Source organism: Pristis pectinata, chromosome 3 (genome assembly GCF_009764475.1).
Source record: "Pristis pectinata isolate sPriPec2 chromosome 3, sPriPec2.1.pri, whole genome shotgun sequence".
In the NCBI taxonomy this organism is placed as follows: domain Eukaryota; kingdom Metazoa; phylum Chordata; class Chondrichthyes; order Rhinopristiformes; family Pristidae; genus Pristis; species Pristis pectinata.
In genome coordinates, this window is record NC_067407.1 from 123,478,722 (window position 1) to 123,496,871 (window position 18,150).

Consider the following 18,150-nt stretch of genomic DNA (forward strand, 5'->3'; position numbering starts at 1 on the left):
GAATGGACAATGTTTCCCTTTGATAAAACCACAGGGACCCCCTCCCCCCACTAAGTGCCAGCTCTGATGTGGGGTTTTACTTGTGTATCCCTATGGAAGTTCTGGATTCCAGAACTGGTGCACTCAGTTGGCCGGGAAAGCTGACCCTGGGTCTGTTCCTAATGACATTCACAAGCATTTCAAGACCTCCGGATACATTGATAGTTTTGACAGCTCGTGAGTCTGGTGGGGTGGGGGAGGGAGGGGTACAGGTCCTCATCAGCAACCAAAGCCATCCTGTGAGTCCTGCACAAAAACAGGAAATGCTGGAAATACTCAGCAGGTCAGGCAGCATCTGTGGGAAGAGAAACAGAGTCAACACTTCAGGTCGGAGACCCTTTGTCACCTTAAACATTGACTCTGTTTCTCTTCCCACAGATACCGCCTGACCTGCTGAGCATTCTCGTCATTTTCCATTAGTGTTTTAGATTTCCAGCATCTGCAGATTTTTCTTTAACTTTCACTGTATCCAACAGACGGAATATACTGAGACAACCCAATGCTGTGCTGGGAAGTGGGATCCCAAGGACAACTGCACTATGGGAACCAAAAAAACCTGGCACAGGGACAAGTGGTGACCAATTTCAGGCAACAGAACAACTGCTGCCATATCTTCCATTGTCAGAGCAAATTAACAGGCAATGGGTAACAGGTCAAATAGCCCCCCTCAATAATGTAAAGTGTATTTTGTAATTTAAAATTCCTTAAAATGTTGCTAATTGCATTCTGTCTACTTCATAGCACATTAAGAAACTTTAAAAACTGCTCTTAATTGGTCACATGGCTAAATGTTCTGTCGTCAGTGAATGGCTCATCAGTAACACTCTGTAGGCATCACGCTCATTATGGCAGTGAAAGTCTTCACTTTCTGCTCCATCTGTAGTTCCTTCCCTTCATTTCGAGCCAACATTACAATTGCCTCTCCCAGACTGGTGTTCTGAATGTACTGTCTATTCTGGGATAACTGTTCTATTTTGCCTCAGCGATTACCAGGGACCTTTAGGATAGCATGTCGCACTCCATGATCCAATCTCAGTCTAGAATACATTTCGTTTCAGATATGAATCAATAGTGTATCTTCAAGAACTACCTTAATTTTGAATTTTATGAAAAGTGGATGGCGGTTAGAATAAAAAGGACAGAAAGTTAACAGAAAGGGGCATTTAAATTTAATCCAGCTTAATTTTTTAAAATTATTTTTGGGATCTGGAATTCACAGGCAAGACCATTTACTGCCCATCCCTAATTGTCCTTGAAAAAGCAGTGGTTAGCATTTAGTTGAACAGTTCTCCAGGTGAATATACCCTCCCTATGCTGTTGCATTAGGAGTTCCAGGACTTAGATCCTGTGATAATGAAGGACATATTTCCAAGTCAAGATGGCGTTCAGCTTGGAGGAAAACCTGCAGGTGGTGGTGTTGCCTTGCATTGGTTGCCCTAGTCCCTCATGGTGATTGGATTCACAGGTTTGGGAGATGTTGTTGGAGAATATACTGAGACAAACCGCATGCTGTGCTGGGAAGTGGGATAACTGCACTCTGGGAACCATAAAAGAGCAGCAAATAACTGCAATGCATTTTATAAATGGTGCACATTATGCGGTTCTTGAGAGTTGTTGGTGCTGCACTCATCCAGGCAAATGGAGAGTTCTCCATCACTTTCCTTACCTGTGCCTTCTCAGTAATGGAAAGGCTTTGGGGTGTCAGAAGGTGAGTCACTCACTGAAGGGACCTGCTCTTATAGCCATGATCTTTATGTGGCTGGTCCGGTTCAGCTAACTGCTTTTCATGGGTTACACCCAGCTTCACAGTGCCTATTTAAAATGGCCTGGTGCTATAAGTGCATATAGCAGGAGTCCAAATCCCCAAGGGAAGTAACTACCATGACTGAAGTCCCCATTTGCCTCATATTGCAAGGGAGCATTGGTATGGAACAGACCCACATGGCAGAATTGGATAATGAGAAGGTGGAATGAGGAACAATATTGACAGCACACAATGGGATCATGATTAGGATAGTACCTTTCAGGTCAAGTTAATGATTGAGAAGGGAGCAATGGTCATGTACATTGATTCTGCAGCAAGTCAGTCTGTAATAGTCCAAGATATGCAGAGGAAATGCTCCAGCCATCTTCTGTTGAGGCAGAGGGAAAAGGCCACGGAGAAGCATGGGTTCTGTTGCCAACTGCAGTTATGGGCCATGAGTGTGCATCTAATATTGTGGGTAAAGATTGGAATGGGTCACTTGGATTGAGGGACTGTTTGAGAGGATTATAGTATCTGGAAACAAAGAGATCCAGAAGCCTTTCACACTTCATAGTGAACTGGCTTCATCAAACACCATACCTGTCAACCAGGCATGAAAGGCACCAAAAGATCTAGAGCTTCAAAATCTGAAAGCAGAGCCAAGTGGCAAAATACCTGGGAGGAGGTAATGCAGCAGTCTGGCCGACGCATTTGGTCAGTTGATCTAAAGCATTGAAATTAGGCCAGGTGCATTTTTAAGGAAGTCTTTGGACTGTCAGGTCATGCCCTGATTGTGTCTCCCCCAAAACAGGCCCAGATAAATTTTGAGCCTGTTGCTCTCAGCACATGGATGAAATTCCAATGAAGCATCATATTTTATTACCGTTTGTGCTTTATGAGGTTTTGTTAAATCTTAAATTACTCAAAAATGAAAATGAACATTTATTGATATTTTTTCAAAGGAAAGCAATGATCTACAAATGTACTCTCCATGCCATTTTGTTCTTTTACAGACACCATACTTTTGGCCATCCAACTGTTGGGAGCCAGAAAATACTGACTATGGTTAGTCCTTGTATAAGGTATTTCCTTAATATATGCATAAGAGATGTAACAGTAGCTGGTCTACTTGAAAATGTCATACAGGTCAATGGTTCCATTTCAGTGGTGGAGATTAGAGCATTTTATTCAAATATCTTATGATTGATCATTTTTATAGAGAAATATCTCAGTTAATTTTGAATTTAGTGTGACACTTTTCAAATTCCATAACCAGTCTTAGTATTCTGGTCCCCAAAGAAAGCAATAGCTCACAACCAGGTAGCTTATGAAAATCAAACTTACCTTCCAAAATAGAATATCTATTTATCCATTCAATGAAAATCAAAATAACTGTAGATGTTGGAAATCTGAAACAAAAAACAGAAAATACTGAAAACACTCAGCAAGTCAGGCAGCATTTGTGATAAGAGAAGCAGAATTAACATTTCAGATCAAAGGCTTACTCTGTTTCTCCTTTCACAGATGTTAACTGACCTGAATGTTTCCAACATTTTCTGTGTTCGTTTCAACTTGCAGATGAACTGTGATGTTGTATACAGCTCAGTTTTGACTCATTTAATTATGCAGCAATGAAATTGCTTTTAATTTATGTCTCACGGTAGAAGTAAACTAATCACCACATAGGGAGGTGATGATGAGCAAACCACATTCAATCAAGGCAATTCAGAGGTCCTGACTTGTTGTTAATGACATAGCCTTTCTAAATTTACCAGTTGCCTGGGTAGTTCCACCAGCATGCACTGTGCAGTTTTACCCCTTAAATGCATTTTTGAAACTGATTAAATGTTGTTGATGGATTGTTAAACCTGCTCCAGATTTTCTCTGATCACCTTCCAAAACTGTTTATCAATTCAAAGGCTGTTGCCTAGTTTAAAATAAATTAGTATTGACAAACCATATTTATTAATCATACTGCCTCACCCAACATCCTGCCGTTGCCCAGTTCATTTGTTAAACAACCTAAAAGATAGTTGCCAACTCTGTGAAGCTGAAACACAGGACCATGTGCGGGATAAACAGGAAAAAGTGCAGTAGACAAGAGCTAGGCAATCTCACAACCAACCAAGTCAAAGCTCTGCAGTCCTGCCACTTCTAGTTGTGAGAATCAGTGGACAATTTAAGCAGCAGAGGTGATGTCGGCTCCAAGAATATCCCCCTCCTTTACAACGGTGGGGCCCAGCATGTAAGTACCTCAAGCAAGGCTAATGTATTCAACCAGAAGTGCTGAACAGATGATCCATCTCTTTTTTGCATCAAGATCCCCACCATCAAAACAAGAAGGACAAGGGCAGCAGACACATGGGAATGCCATCATCTGCGGGTTGTATTCCAGATTACCTGTCATCCTGATTTGGAACTAATTGCTGTTCCTTCATCATCACTCGGTCTAAATCCTGAATCTCGTTACTCCATAGCACTGTGGATGGGCTTTCACCATAAGGACTGCAGTGATTCAGTAAGGTTACATAATGTGTGATTCACAACCACATTCTCAAGGGTAATTAGCAATGGGCAAATAAGGTTGGCCTTGTCAGCGATGCCAGGATCACAGAAAAATGAAAGAATAACTAAACTGCTATGCAGGCAGCTCCATTGTTCTGGCTCCTGATGAAACCCAGTATTAGAGCAGTTAATCATACAGGAAGAATCGAGCTACAGGTCAAGGTAGTTCAGTGGAGGGGCAAGCACCTAGTCCCTACCACTGCCTTGAGTGGGGCACAAGAAGAACAGGAGGAAGTGAAGAAAACTTGAGCTGTAAAGTCCAAAGGGAACTGAGAAGACCCTTTACTGGTAAAAGAACATTGGTATAAGAATTGATGTAGGTATTTATGTCCTCACACCATGATGAAATATAAGCCACTATTTCACGGTATCTTCCATGTACCTGGCACAGAGCTGTCTTGCATATCCCAGCGGCACACACACCATAGTTTGGGAACCACTAATTTGGTTCTCCTGGCCAAATGCAGCAAACATTCACATGCAGAAGTTCACCACCATTTATCATCATTAGAATAGAGGCTTTGCGTCTTCTTGAGTTTCCAAAATTCAGTTCAATACCAGAAACAAAGCTTGAAGCTTTTCCTAGGTAATATTATGGTTTGTCAATTAAAAATATTGAACTAACAAATTATTAGTATTTCAGCCCTTTCTTCCTCTGGCACTTGTCTTAACGCAAGCCTACCTCGATTAATTTGTTAGTGCACAAATATTGAAAATTCCTGAGTCTGTTTTGAGTGATAAACAAAATTAATTATTCATACTCCAAATTAGCATAAGTAGATTCCTTTGTACCCCATGATGTTCTTTCTCCAAGAGATAGCGGGGATATTTCTGTGTGATCATTTTTAAATGAGTTCCCTTGTTTCTGACAGATGTTCACGCCTATTCCCCCACTGCCACAGTCTTCTAATGTTACATAATAATTCCCAAAAACTTGTCATTTTGCAAGAGATAACAAGATTAAAACATAAAAATTAACATTTCCTAACATAAATTAAAAGATAAGAATGCCTCAAACCTGCTGCAAAAGTGGAAGTGATAAGATTTAGAGATTACAATAAAAAAAATCAGAACCTCAGATTACTGCCTAGACCTGCATGCAAACCTGCCCAGCATGTGCAAACGAGCTTTGTCAGATGCAGTAATTTCACTCCTCCCTTGTCTCGACAACATAACTTTTGTTAAAGGTCTGCGAAGTGCCAAAATGCAGAACATAAACTACAGATGCCAGAAATCTGAAATAACAAGACAGAGAATGCTGTACATATTCTGTAGATCGGGCAACGTCTATGAGGAGAGGAAAGCAGAGTTAATGTTTCAGAAATCTGAAATAACAAGACAGAGAATGCTGTACATATTCTGTAGATCGGGCAACGTCTATGAGGAGAGGAAAGCAGAGTTAATGTTTCAGGTTGATGACCTTTCCTTAGGACTCACCAGTTCTTATATGAACTGGAAAGGCTGAGTAACTGAAATTGTATTCAGTGTTAAGTCCTGAGGGCTATATTGTGCGAGGTTGGAAGATGGGATGCTGTTCTTCCAGCTGACATTGGGCTTCATTGAACCTGGAAAAGAACATGAAAAAACTGTAGATGCTGGAAATCTGAAATAAAAACAGAAAATGCTGTAAACACTCAGCAGGTCAGGCAGCATCGATAGAAAGTTCTTATGAGGAATCCTGGACCTGAAAGGTAAACTGTTTCTCTTTCCATACGTGTTGCCTGACCTGCTAAGTGTTTCCAGCCATTTCTGTTTTTACTTCATTGAACCAATGTAGAAGTGCAAAGACAGAGAGGTCAGAGTGGGGATGCAGAGAGAATTGAGGTACAGACACTGGAAACTCAGGGTCACCCTTGTGCACTGAAAGGAGCAGAGGAGGACACACTATGAACAGTGGCCTAAACTGGAATTGTCAGCTTCCTCTCATATTTTATCACTCATCTATACACGAGGGGGAATTTACAGTAGCATAGTTTAGACGCAGTTTAGGTCCCTGGGTGGTAGGAAGGGATGAGGTAAAAGGGCAGTTGAATGGGAGGGTGGATTGAGGAGAAAATGCATGTTAGTGGAGGTGGAAGAGTGAAGCTGAGCACTGCAGAAGGACCAGCTGTTTCCGAATGCTGCTAGGGAAGGCTGTGGTGGTAAGGAAGGGAAAGGCAATGGGGAGATGACGGCCTCACCTTAAAGTTTGCAGAAATTACATCAAATGTGGAGGCTGATGGGGTGTAGAGTGAGGACAAAGGGATCCCTTTCCTCGTTCTGGGTGGGAGGAGAGGGGATGAGAAGTGTGGGAAATGATACAGACATAGTTGAGAGCTCTGCCATTTGCTTGCCTATTAAGGTGATATAGCTGCAAGCCAATGGATATACCTTGGTGCTGTTAAAAACAAAGAAGATGATTTATTTATCCTAACTTTCTTATCTCTGCATCTGCTAGTCATGGAGACATCTAATCCAAACTTACACTGATGCACAATACTATAGCTGGACATTAAACGGACATCCCTTTGTCCATTTCAGATGCCTTAACAGGCCTCATGGCTCCATCTGATGACGAGCAAGGGAATTCTGCAGGTGCCTTGGCCAACATTCATGCTTTCATTTACTACATTGCCGTTTGTGGGATCTTGATGTGCATATTTTGATTGCTGCATTTTCTACATTAAAATTATGACTACTTAAAAAAATACTTATTTGTTTGTAAAGTATTTATTTGCGTACTCTTGAAGTTGCATCCTCCTTAGAAAGCACACACTGAAAATGATCCATTGAATCCATCTTGTCTGAGCCAGTGTTTTTGCTGTAATATAAGACAAGATATCTTTATTAGTCACATACACATCGAAACACACAGTGAAATGCATCTTGTGCTCTGGGGGCAGCCCACAAGTGTCGCCATGCTTCCGGCGCCAACGTAATGTGCCCATAGCACCTAACCTGTACGTCTTTGGAATGTGGGAGGAAACCGGAGCACCCAGAGGAACGGGGAGAACGTACAGTCTTTAGCACTGCACTGCTGCACCTAACTGGGCATCTTTAAGCCTTGTTCTTCTGACCTGGAGCTGTGAAGTCTGGGCACTCTCAAGCACGCTGAGGTGTTTCTGTATGTGCAAGCCAGTCAGAATCCAAATAATCTTTTATGATTCAGCTGAAGTCTGTTGACACCATTCAGATGGGAGAAATAAGTGATGCAGTGTCTTCCCCTCCACTTGGGTGGCACAGTGGTACAGCTGGTAGAGCTGCTGCCTCACAGCGCTGAGCACCCAGGTTCTAATCTGCCTGTGTCAAATTTGTACGTCCTCCTTGTGACTGGGTGGTTTTCCTCTGGGCATTCTGGTTTCTTCCCACATGTGTGGGTTGGTAGGTTAATTGGCTTCTGTAAATTCCCCCTTGTGTCTAGATGAGTGATAGACTATGAGAGGGAGTTGATAGGAATGTAGAGAGAATAAAATGGGATTAGTATGAGATTAGTGTGAATGGCTGTGTGATGATTGATGCAGATACAGTGGGTCAATGGGCCCTTTTCCATGCTGTATGACTTAATGACTTGTTTTGCAGCATGTTCTCCTTGTGATCACATGGGTTTCCTCCAGGTGCTCCAATTTCCTCCCACATCCCATAGACTACTTAAAAAGGTGCTTTTTCAACCCTTGTGTACGGCATGGCTGGAGGCCATTAGATGAGGGAGAGAAGTAGTAAGTTTTACAATTCGCCAAGATTGCAAAGTAATTGCAATACAAAATGTGGTTGAAAAATTGAAGTTTGTTGTTATTACTGTAAATATCAGAGCTGGATCACTTATCAATAATTAAACAAATGTTTTTTTTATATTCATTCATGGAATGTGGGCATCATTGGTGGGTTCAACAATCATTGCCCTAGTGGAGGTTTTTGGGAAGTCACCTTCTCGAACCACAGCAGTCCTTCTGGTGAAGGTGCCCACACAGTGTAGGAGTCTAGGGAGTTCCAGGATCTTGACCCAGCAACAATGAAGCCACAGCAAAAACCTGGAGCTGGCCCAGGCCACAAAAGCAGGGACACAGTTGTAGTGTTGATGAGCATTTGCCTTGGCCCAAAACTCAGTGAATTTTATGGGTTAAGATATTCTCCAGTGATATAGTTTGACCTCATTATCTTGATTCTTCTGCAGCAAACAACAGTTGTTAAATGCAATGACAAGAGGAGTTACAAGAGAACAAGATACCTATTGAATTAGAGAATTCTCTCCAGTTCAATCAGCCACATTTCAACTATCGATACAGTATGTCATTTCCAGATGCTACAGCATGATTGCCAGCTTAAATTAGGTCAATTTTATATCCTGTTGCCAATTTGGCAGATGCATAGCAGCTATAGAACATACTGTCCCAAGCGTTGAAGCTCCATTGCACTTTTTCTCAAAACAAAGAAAGAATCTGCTTTTGAGAAACCACTTCTCAAATTTGTAAAACCCCCTAGTGAACGTCGCAACCAATCTATTGCCGTTGAAGTGGAGATTACCCAAGGAAATGCAGTTGGCAGACTGTGCACATCAAAGTCCAGCACCCGGCAAATTACCAGATAATTTACTTTGGAAAATGTTAGTTGATGATTGGATGGTGGCTGAGGTGCAGAGAGATGGGTGGCACGATGGCACAGCTGGTACAGCTGCTGCCTCCCAGCTCCAAGGACCTGTGTTCAATCCTGACCCCCAATGCTATGTGTGTAGAGTTTGCATGTTCTCCTTGTAATCATCTGGGTTTCCTCCACGTGCTCTGATTTCCTCCACATCTCAAAGATGTGCAGGTGGATAGGTGAATTGGCTGTTGTAAATTGCCCCTGGTGTAGGCATGCGGTAGAATCTAGGGGAATGTTGATAGGAATGAATGTAAGAAGAACGAAATAGGATTGGTGTAATTAGGTATTTGATAGATGACATGGACTTGGTGGGCCAAAGGGCCTGTTTCCGTGCTGTATGTCTCTTTCCTGATTGTCTTTGATTGTCTCAGAATAAAGGGGAGGCCAGTTAGAAATGAAATGAGGAGAAATTTCAGGAGAAATGAGGAGGGCAATGAATCTTTGCAATTCTTGAACCCTGAGGGTTGTGGAGTGTCGGCTATTGAATACATTCTGAAATGAGATCAATTTTCGATATTAATGGAATCAGGGGAAATGGTGTTGAGGGAGAAGATTGACCATGATCTTCTTGAATGACAAAGCTGTCTCAAGGGATAATGCTTTACTCCTGCTCATGTTTCTTGTGATTTAAGGCGATTGACAGAAGTACCGGGATTGATGTGTGGCAAAACTTATCAGGCTGCATATTAATGAGCTTGGAGATTCACTGTTTGAAAGTCCTGGAAGCAGATTCAGTGCCTGCTTTCAATAGGAATGGAAGAGGTAAAGTTCGCAGGGATGTGGAGATATGGAGAGAGAACTAGGGAATGGGACTAACTGGATCACTCTTCAACCAGCACGGGTTTGATGGGCCAAGCATCTGCAATATTTCCATAATTCTATTTTTTTCCATTGCTCCATTCTGAGACTAAACTCACAAACTTCTGACTTTGAAATACACAGTCTAGTAAGTGGCAAAGCCAACACTACAAGGCAGCTTCATCAGGAATTCCCTTCCCAGATCAGCTACATTAACCAGTCAATCAGTGGCAATCCCTATCACCCATCTATCTCAAATTCAGATTTTCTGCCAAAGCAGTTAAGTGCGAGAAATCTCAAAGAAAACAATTATGATGTTCATGGTTCTAGCAAAGTCCCTTTGATAATTGTAAATATACCCAATTGACTCCTGTGAGACAAGGTCGGCAATGATTTTGCAGCCTAGTTTAGAATACGCAATGATAAGTTCATTTTTAACAATTTTAGACCATTGTGCCCCTACTGGAAATTGCTAAGTATTTCCATTACTCTGCTTCTCCCCACAGCTCTGCAAATCTTCTCTTTCAAATGCAGATATAATTCTCGTCTAAGAAATTTCATTAAATTTGCTTCCACTACTCTTTAATGCTGTCCACACCTGATCATGACAGTTTGCTATGTTTAACTCATGATCTTGTTGGTTCTTTGCTTTTTGAAGGCAGCAATAATTATTTTGCTTCTTTTCCCAGCGGTTTATCTCTGCAAGCGAACAATGCAAAATAAAGCCCGGTTGGAGTTGGCGGATTATGAAGCTGTGAGTACTTGTCTGATTCATTTATCTTGAAGGACAGAATTTACTAACTATTTGGATAAGCACTGAGTGACTCACCTAATGAGTATCATCATCTTTAGGTACTTAAAATACCAGCTTTTAGAAAATGCCTCTCACCCTTCAAAGTAGTTTTGCGTTTGAATTATAAAGTGTAATAGACTGACAACTACTCAAATTATGAAGCGCATGTTAAATTAGTCATGGGCTAATTGATTTTGGATTGTTTCTCATCTGGGATCCCATAACTTGATTAAAGAAACTACAAACAAAGGCCTGAAACTGTTGCAAATAGCCACCCAGACACAGGACATGTCAAAATAATGGTCAAACACTTCCAGCAGGGAGCAGGACCCAATTAACAATTAATGTCACAACCATTTAGCGAAAGGAATTGTGAAGTTGCTTTGAATACTAAGCCCCAAAGTGTGAGATGAAATAAAAACAGAAAACATTGTAAACACTCAACAGGTCAGATAGTCTCTGTGGAAAATGAAACAGAAGTAACCATTCAGGTCAGAGACCCTCCCTCAGAACTGGAAAAGTGAGGAAATAAGTCAGTTTTAAGTTGTTGAAATGCTGTTCCTCAAGCTAATGTTGTGTACCTTGTTGAAACAATGCAGGATATGTCAGAGCAGGAATGGGATGCAGATTTAAAGTGTCGATGGGTAAGGTCAAGAAGCAAAAATAACAGGGTTGTTATAATGGGAGACTTCAACTTCCCAAATATAGACTGGAACCTGCTTAGTGCCAAAGGTTTAGATGGGACGGAATTTGTTAAATGTGTCCAGGAGGGATTCCTGATGCAGTATGTTGACAGGCCGACTAGAGGGAATGCCATGTTAGATCTAGTTTTAGGAAATGAACCGGGACAGGTGAAGGATCTATTGGTGGGTGAGCATTTGGGGGACAGTGACCATTGCTCCATAACCTTTAAAATTGTCATGGACAGGGACAGGTGCAGAGAGGACAAGAGGATTTTTAATTGGGGAAGGGCGAGCTATGAGGCTATAAGGAGAGAACTTGGGAGTGTGAATTGGGATGTCCTTTTTGAAGGAAAATGTACCATGGAGATGTGGTCGATGTTCAGGGATCTTATGCAGGATGTTAGGGATAAATATGTCCCGGTGAGGCAGAGAAGGAATGGCAGGGTGAAGGAACCGCAGGTGACGAGAGAGGTGGAACGACTTGTTAGGGAGAAGAAGGTAGCGTACATGAGGTATAAGCAGCAAGGTTCAGACAGGGCCAGTGAGGAATATAGGGTAGCGAGGAAGGAACTTAAGAAAGGGCTGAGGAGGGCTAGAAGGGGACATGAAAAGACATTGGCTAGTAGGGTTAAGGAAAATCCCAAGGCCTTTTTCAAGTACGTGAAGGGTAGGAGGATGGCTAGGGTAAAGGTAGGTCCGATTAAGGACAAAGGTGGGAGAATTTGCCTGGAGGCGGCGGAAGTGGGAGAAGTTCTCAATGAGTACTTCTCTTCGGTATTCACCAGGGAGAGGGGTCTTGATGACACGGAAGGGAGTGCTGGTAGGGGTAATGTTCTCGAGGTTGTAGATATCAAGAGAGAGGATGTGTTGAAGTTGTTAAATAATATTAAGACAGATAAATCTCCGGGGCCTGACGGGATTTTCCCCAGGGTGCTTCGAGAGGCTAGGGAGCAGATTGTTGAACCGCTGGTAAGGATCTTTGAGTCCTCATTGTCCACGGGGATGGTGCCGGAGGATTGGAGGGTTGCGAATGTTGTCCCCTTGTTCAAAAAAGGTAATAGGGATAGGCCAGGGAATTATAGACCGGTGAGTGTCACGTCTGTGGTGGGTAAGCTGTTAGAAAGGATTCTAAGGGATAGGATTTATGAACACCTAGAGAATCATGGACTGATTAGGGATAGCCAACATGGCTTTGTGAAGGGAAGATCTTGCCTCACAAGCCTGATAGAGTTCTTTGAGGAGGTGACCAGGAAGATTGATGAGGGCAGTGCGGTGGATGTGGTTTACATGGATTTTAGTAAGGCGTTTGATAATGTTCCTCATGGTAGGCTTCTTCAGAAGGTCAGAGGCCAAGGGATCCAAGGAAGCTTGGCTGTGTGGATTAGGAATTGGCTTGCATGTAGAAAGCAGAGGGTTGTAGTGGAAGGAGTGCCCTCAGATTGGAAGGTAGTGACTAGTGGTGTCCAGCAGGGATCGGTTCTGGGACCTCTACTTTTTGTGATATTTATAGATGACTTAGATGAGGGGGTGGAGGGCTGGGTTAGTAAGTTTGCGGACGACACTAAGATCGGTGGTGCTGTGGATAGTGTGGAGGGCTGTCGGAGCTTACAGAGGGATCTTGATAGGATGCAGAGCTGGGCTGACAGGTGGCAAATGGAGTTCAATCCGGAGAAGTGTGAGGTGGTACACTTTGGAAGGACAAACTCCAGAGCAGAGTACTGGGTAAATGGCAAGGTACTTGGCAGTGTGGAGGAGCAGAGGGATCTGGGGGTTCATATTCACAGTTCATTGAAAGTTGCCTCACAGGTGGAAAGAGCAGTTAAGAAAGCCAATGGGATGTTGGCTTTCATTAGTCGCGGGATTGAGTTTAAGAGCCGCGAGGTGATGATGCAGCTTTACAAAACTCTAGTTAGGCCACACTTTAGAGTACTGTGTTCAGTTCTGGTCGCCTCATTATAGGAAGGATGTGGAGGCGTTGGAGAGGGTGCAGAGGAGATTTACCAGGATGCTGCCTGGATTAGAGAGTATTGAATATGAGGAGAGGCTTAAGGTGCTAGGGCTTTATTCACTGGAAAGGAGGAGGATGAGAGGAGACATGATAGAGGTATATAAAATATTGAGAGGAATAGATAGAGTAGACAGCCAGCGCCTCCTTCCCAGGGCACCAATGCTCAAGACGAGAGGGCATGGCTTTAAGGTTATGGGTGGGAGGTTCAGGGGAGATGTCAGGGGGAGGTTTTTCACCCAGAGAGTGGTTGGTGCATGGAATGCACTGCCTGGGGTGGTGGTGGAGGCAGATACATTGGACAGGTTCAAGAGCTTGTTGGATAGGCATATGGAGGAGTGTGGGATGGGGGGATATGCGGGAGGAAGGGGTTAGGTAGTGTGAGGGTGGTTTGATGGACGGCACAACATGGTGGGCCGAAGGGGCTGTTTTGTGCTGTATGGTTCTATGGTTCTATGGTTCTATGTTGACTGAATGGATGTGCTCCACAAAGTACTCACACAGCCTAATTTCTGCAAGGTAGAAGAATCCACATTGTGAACACTGAATGCACTAGATTAGAAAATGTGCACCTGGATCTCTGCTTCAGTTAGAAGGACTGTTTGGATCCCTGGAATGGGGGAAGGATGAAGCAAAGTTGCAGGTATTGCATCTCCTGCACTTGTTCCATGGCAAGAGGATTGATTGGTGGAGTTGGAAGAGCAGATCAGGGAATTGTGAAGGGAACAGCCCCTCAGGATGCTGAAAGAGAAAGTGGGGAAAGATGTGTCTGGTGGTGGAATCTTACTGGAGGTGGTGGAAATTATGAAGGGTGATCTGTTGAAAGTCGAGGCTGTTGGGATAGTAGGTGAGGACCAGAGAAAACCTAACCTTGTTCTGGCCAGAAGGAGAGGGGGTGAGAGCAGAGGTGCAGGGAATAGATGAGACACAGTCAAGGACTCTGTCAACAACAGTGGAGCAATGACCATGGTTATGGATAAAGCAATACATCTCAAAGGTACCTGTATGAAAAGACTCATAGAGCCATACAGCATGGAAACATGCCCTTCGGCCCAACTGGTCCATGCTTACCAATATTCTCATCTAAATTAGTCCCATTTGCCCATGTTTGGCCCAACTACTAATCCATTCCTATCCAAGTACCTGTCCAAGTACTTTTAAAATGTTGTTAATGTACCTGCCTCAACTACTTCCTCTGGCAGCTCATTCCAAATACTGACCACTCTCTGGGTGAAAAAGTCGCTCCTCAGGTTCCTATTAAATTTCTCCCCTCTCATCTTAGACCTATGCCCTCTAGTTCTTGATTCACCAACTCTGGAAAAAAGACTGTATGCATTCACCCTATCTACGCCCCTCATAACTTTATACACCTTTATAAGATCACCTCTCATTCTCCTACACTCCAATGAAAAAATTCCCAACCTGCTCAACCTCTCTCCATAACTCAGTCCCTCGAGTCCCGGCAACATCCTCGTAAATCTCCTCTGCACTCTTTCCACCTTAACGGCAAGTTTCCTACAGAAGGAAATTGTCAGAGATCATATCTGCTGATCATCACAGCAGATATGACAGATTTGAAGGAACTGGGAGAATAAAGTGGAATCCTCACAGGAGGGAGGGTGGGAAGAAGTCAAAAAAGCTGTGTGAGTCTGTAGGGTTGTAATGGATGTTTGTTAATAATCTGTCCCCTGAGATAGAGATAGATAAATCCAGAAAGGGAAGGGACCATGTAAAAGTGAAAGCAGGTTTGGAAACTGACAACAAAAATTATGGAGTGTTTGAGTTCTGTATGAATGCAGTGCAAATACAGTTGTCAATGTGCTGGAGAAAAAGATTTGATGGAGGGGGCCTGAGTTAAACTGAAGCAAAGACTATTCCATGTATCCCACAAAGAGAGAGGGGTTGCTTGGACCCATGCGTGTTCCCATAGTTACAGCATTTATTTGGAAAATGTGGGTATTCTGGAACTGAGGAATTGTGGCAAAGATTCCTTCCATCAGTTTCCATCAGAGTGAGGCCATGGCGTGAGGAGTTAAGCACCAAAACAAACCACGAGTAGAAGGAATTGGACACAGAATGTACCTGACTCATACTCACCTGATCTTCTAATCTCAATCCCCTGTTCTACATTTAATTGAGGAAGAATTTACCACTAAACACCATTAACGGAGTTAATTCCAACTATCCTGACTGGTAGAATAGCAAAGGTTTAACAGGGGAGCTGATCTATTCATCCACCATCATAAAGCACAAATTGTTCATCATGTCCTTTTGATCCCTGGAATTGAGTATGTTTTAATCTGCAGAAGAATGAAAGTGAACAGCATAGAAGAAGGTCTTTTGATACAATAAATGTGAGCTGGATTATTGCTAGAACAGTACAAAATTACTGCTGCCCTCCTGTTATTTTCATTGGCTCCAGACCTTCCTTTGCTTTATGCATTATCCCCCCCAAAATATAATGGTATCTGCCTAAATCAATGACTGTTACAAAGCATTCAATGTAAGATCAGTTCGTAAGACAAGTTTTTCACTGTACCTCGGTACAAGTGACAATAATAAACCAATGCCAATACCAATACCTACAATCCTCTTGTAAAAAGAGGTTTTATTTAAACTCCCTTCTTTCCACTTTGGTAGCAATTTTGAATTGATGATACCTCCCCGCCAACCTTTCAATCAGAGGAACATCCTCATTAAATTTCCTAGTTGTTTTCTCTGTTCCATTGACATAGCTCAAATGTCTCAGGCCCTTCATTACAATTATTTCCTCAAAATTAATTAATGAGACAGAGTACAATCCATGGACGTGACTAGATAGTGTGTTTAACATTGAAAATTGGGAGTGAAGCTCTAGACTGCACTCTTGCATTCTCAAGCTCGTGAATTAACACTTGCATGTTCTCTCTATAGTTTTATCATCCTTTCTACAATGGGTAAATAAACTCATTTAACTGTGGCCAAAACAGTGTTTGTGGTCAGTGCTCCATACTAACAAACCTAACAAGTTATTAGTAGCTTTACCTGTTGCTTTTCACAGGACTGAGAATTACTTGTGACTTGACCCAACATGGACATTTATGTTAATCTGAAATATATTCCAAAAATGAATCCAGGATTTTTAAGTCTTATGGTTCAAAGTCCAATATCTTTTCTGTCCTGTTCTCTACTGTAACGGGTGATCAGTACAGCTGAGTTAAGAAGGGAATGGATGTATTCATCATCAGGCCAAGGAATTCATAAGCCAGACTTTGAAACTACATCCAAAGCAATCTGAGACAAAAGCCAATTCTTTATTGTGGTTTCAGCATTCCTAAAGCTATAGGTGATGACTTTGGAGGGCACATAGGGAAGTTATGAATGAAACCCACGATACCGTTCCAAGATCAAGGACAAGGAAAGGAGTCTGGGGGAGAGTTTGATGCAAAGGGGAATAAGAGGTAAGAAAGAAGCAGCTGAACGTATGGTTCCACTCTCCTGGAGTTGTACAGCATGGAATCAGGCCCTCTAACTCACCCAGTTTGTGCCAACTTCCAAACTCCCATTTATGCTATTCCTACACTAATCCTATCTTATTTTCCCCAAATTCCCATCAACTCCATGAGATTCTATCACTCACCTACACACTGGGCGCAACTTACAGTGGTCAATTAACCTACCAACTGCATGTCGTTGGGATGTGTGAGGACCCAGAGAAAAAACCCACGCAGTCACGGGGAGAATGTGCCGACTCCACACAGCCAGGATTGAACTTGGGTCACTGGAGCTGAGAAGCAGCAGCTCTACTGACTGTGCGACTGTGCCACCCCTTAGTGATGTAAGATCATGAGTAGGTGAGGGTTTAGGAACAGAAGGAATGAAGGAGATCCAGGACCCAATTTGGCTCTCTGGGATGAGTGTGGAGTGGTTTGTGATTTCAGAAGAGGAGATTGAAGCTCAACAGCACCTAATGTGATCCTGTCACGACTGGTGAAATGCGGCTTAACCGGTTACCTGCCAGAAATACACAAATGTGTGTCCTTTGGAATTCAGGAAGACAAGTTGGGCACTATATTAGGGGAAATACCCAGGCTAAGAGAGAGTAAAAGTTGAAGATCTGAGAGAATTTCAGAAGATAAACAGTGCAGAAGCCTCGTGGTGAATGTAAAATCGAAGACTAAGCAAATAGGAATTTGAAAAAAGCAATTTTGAGTAATTTCTCTGCAGTAGATGTAAGGTTACATGGTGTTGGTGGGGGGATATGGGCAGTTAGAGATACGTGGAAGGGAATGGACATGGGCTTGTGATCAAGACTGTGGAAATACAACTCATGACAAAGAAGGTTGACAGGTGACTTTGAATAGGGCGCTTGATGCTTGTGAATATGGGAGTTTAAGTGCAAGGAGAAGGAGACAGTATTAAATTTACATCAGGTGAATAACCTTAATTATTGCTGACTTCTGTGATTAATTGACTATGCTTGTAAGACTTCCAGTAATTAAACAAAACATGGCATTTACACTTGGAAAAACTGTAACCTGAAAATTTAACACAAACTTCCAACAGATATTCACAGGAGATATGCTGTTTTGTCTATATTTAAGTTAATATATATATAGTTGATAGTTCTTCTCTGTCAAGCCAGCAGAGGTCATAGTGCTTTTGATATTTGGCAGATACCATTTTAGTCAATCTCTTTAAGAATTATGCAGACACGTGCACTCAGCAGGCTTGAAGAAAATGAATAACCTTACGATAAGACAAAACTCAGCCTCCAGTTTTTTTTGTACATTAAGATACAGCACTTTGTGATAACATTAAGACTACAGGGCCAGGGACTGGAACACTGCTGTGACTCTACCAGCACTGTAGCTGGTTTGTTATGAGATTGTCATGTATTTAATTAGGCCAGATTGTGCTTATCCTG

At 42.5% G+C, this 18,150-nt stretch overlaps 1 protein-coding gene across 4 annotated transcripts in view; it reads left to right on the forward strand.

Moving 5' to 3' along the window:
* The window catches only part of LOC127568408 (regulator of G-protein signaling 7), a 365,436-nt gene that overhangs the window by 302,074 nt on the left and 45,212 nt on the right, over positions 1–18,150 (forward strand). For all 4 annotated transcript variants that reach the window (XM_052012099.1, XM_052012101.1, XM_052012100.1 and 1 more), the window contains 2 exons: positions 2,797–2,848; positions 10,453–10,517. In XM_052012099.1, coding sequence (XP_051868059.1) covers positions 2,797–2,848; positions 10,453–10,517 — 117 coding nt within the window. The remainder of the gene's footprint in view (positions 1–2,796; positions 2,849–10,452; positions 10,518–18,150) is intronic.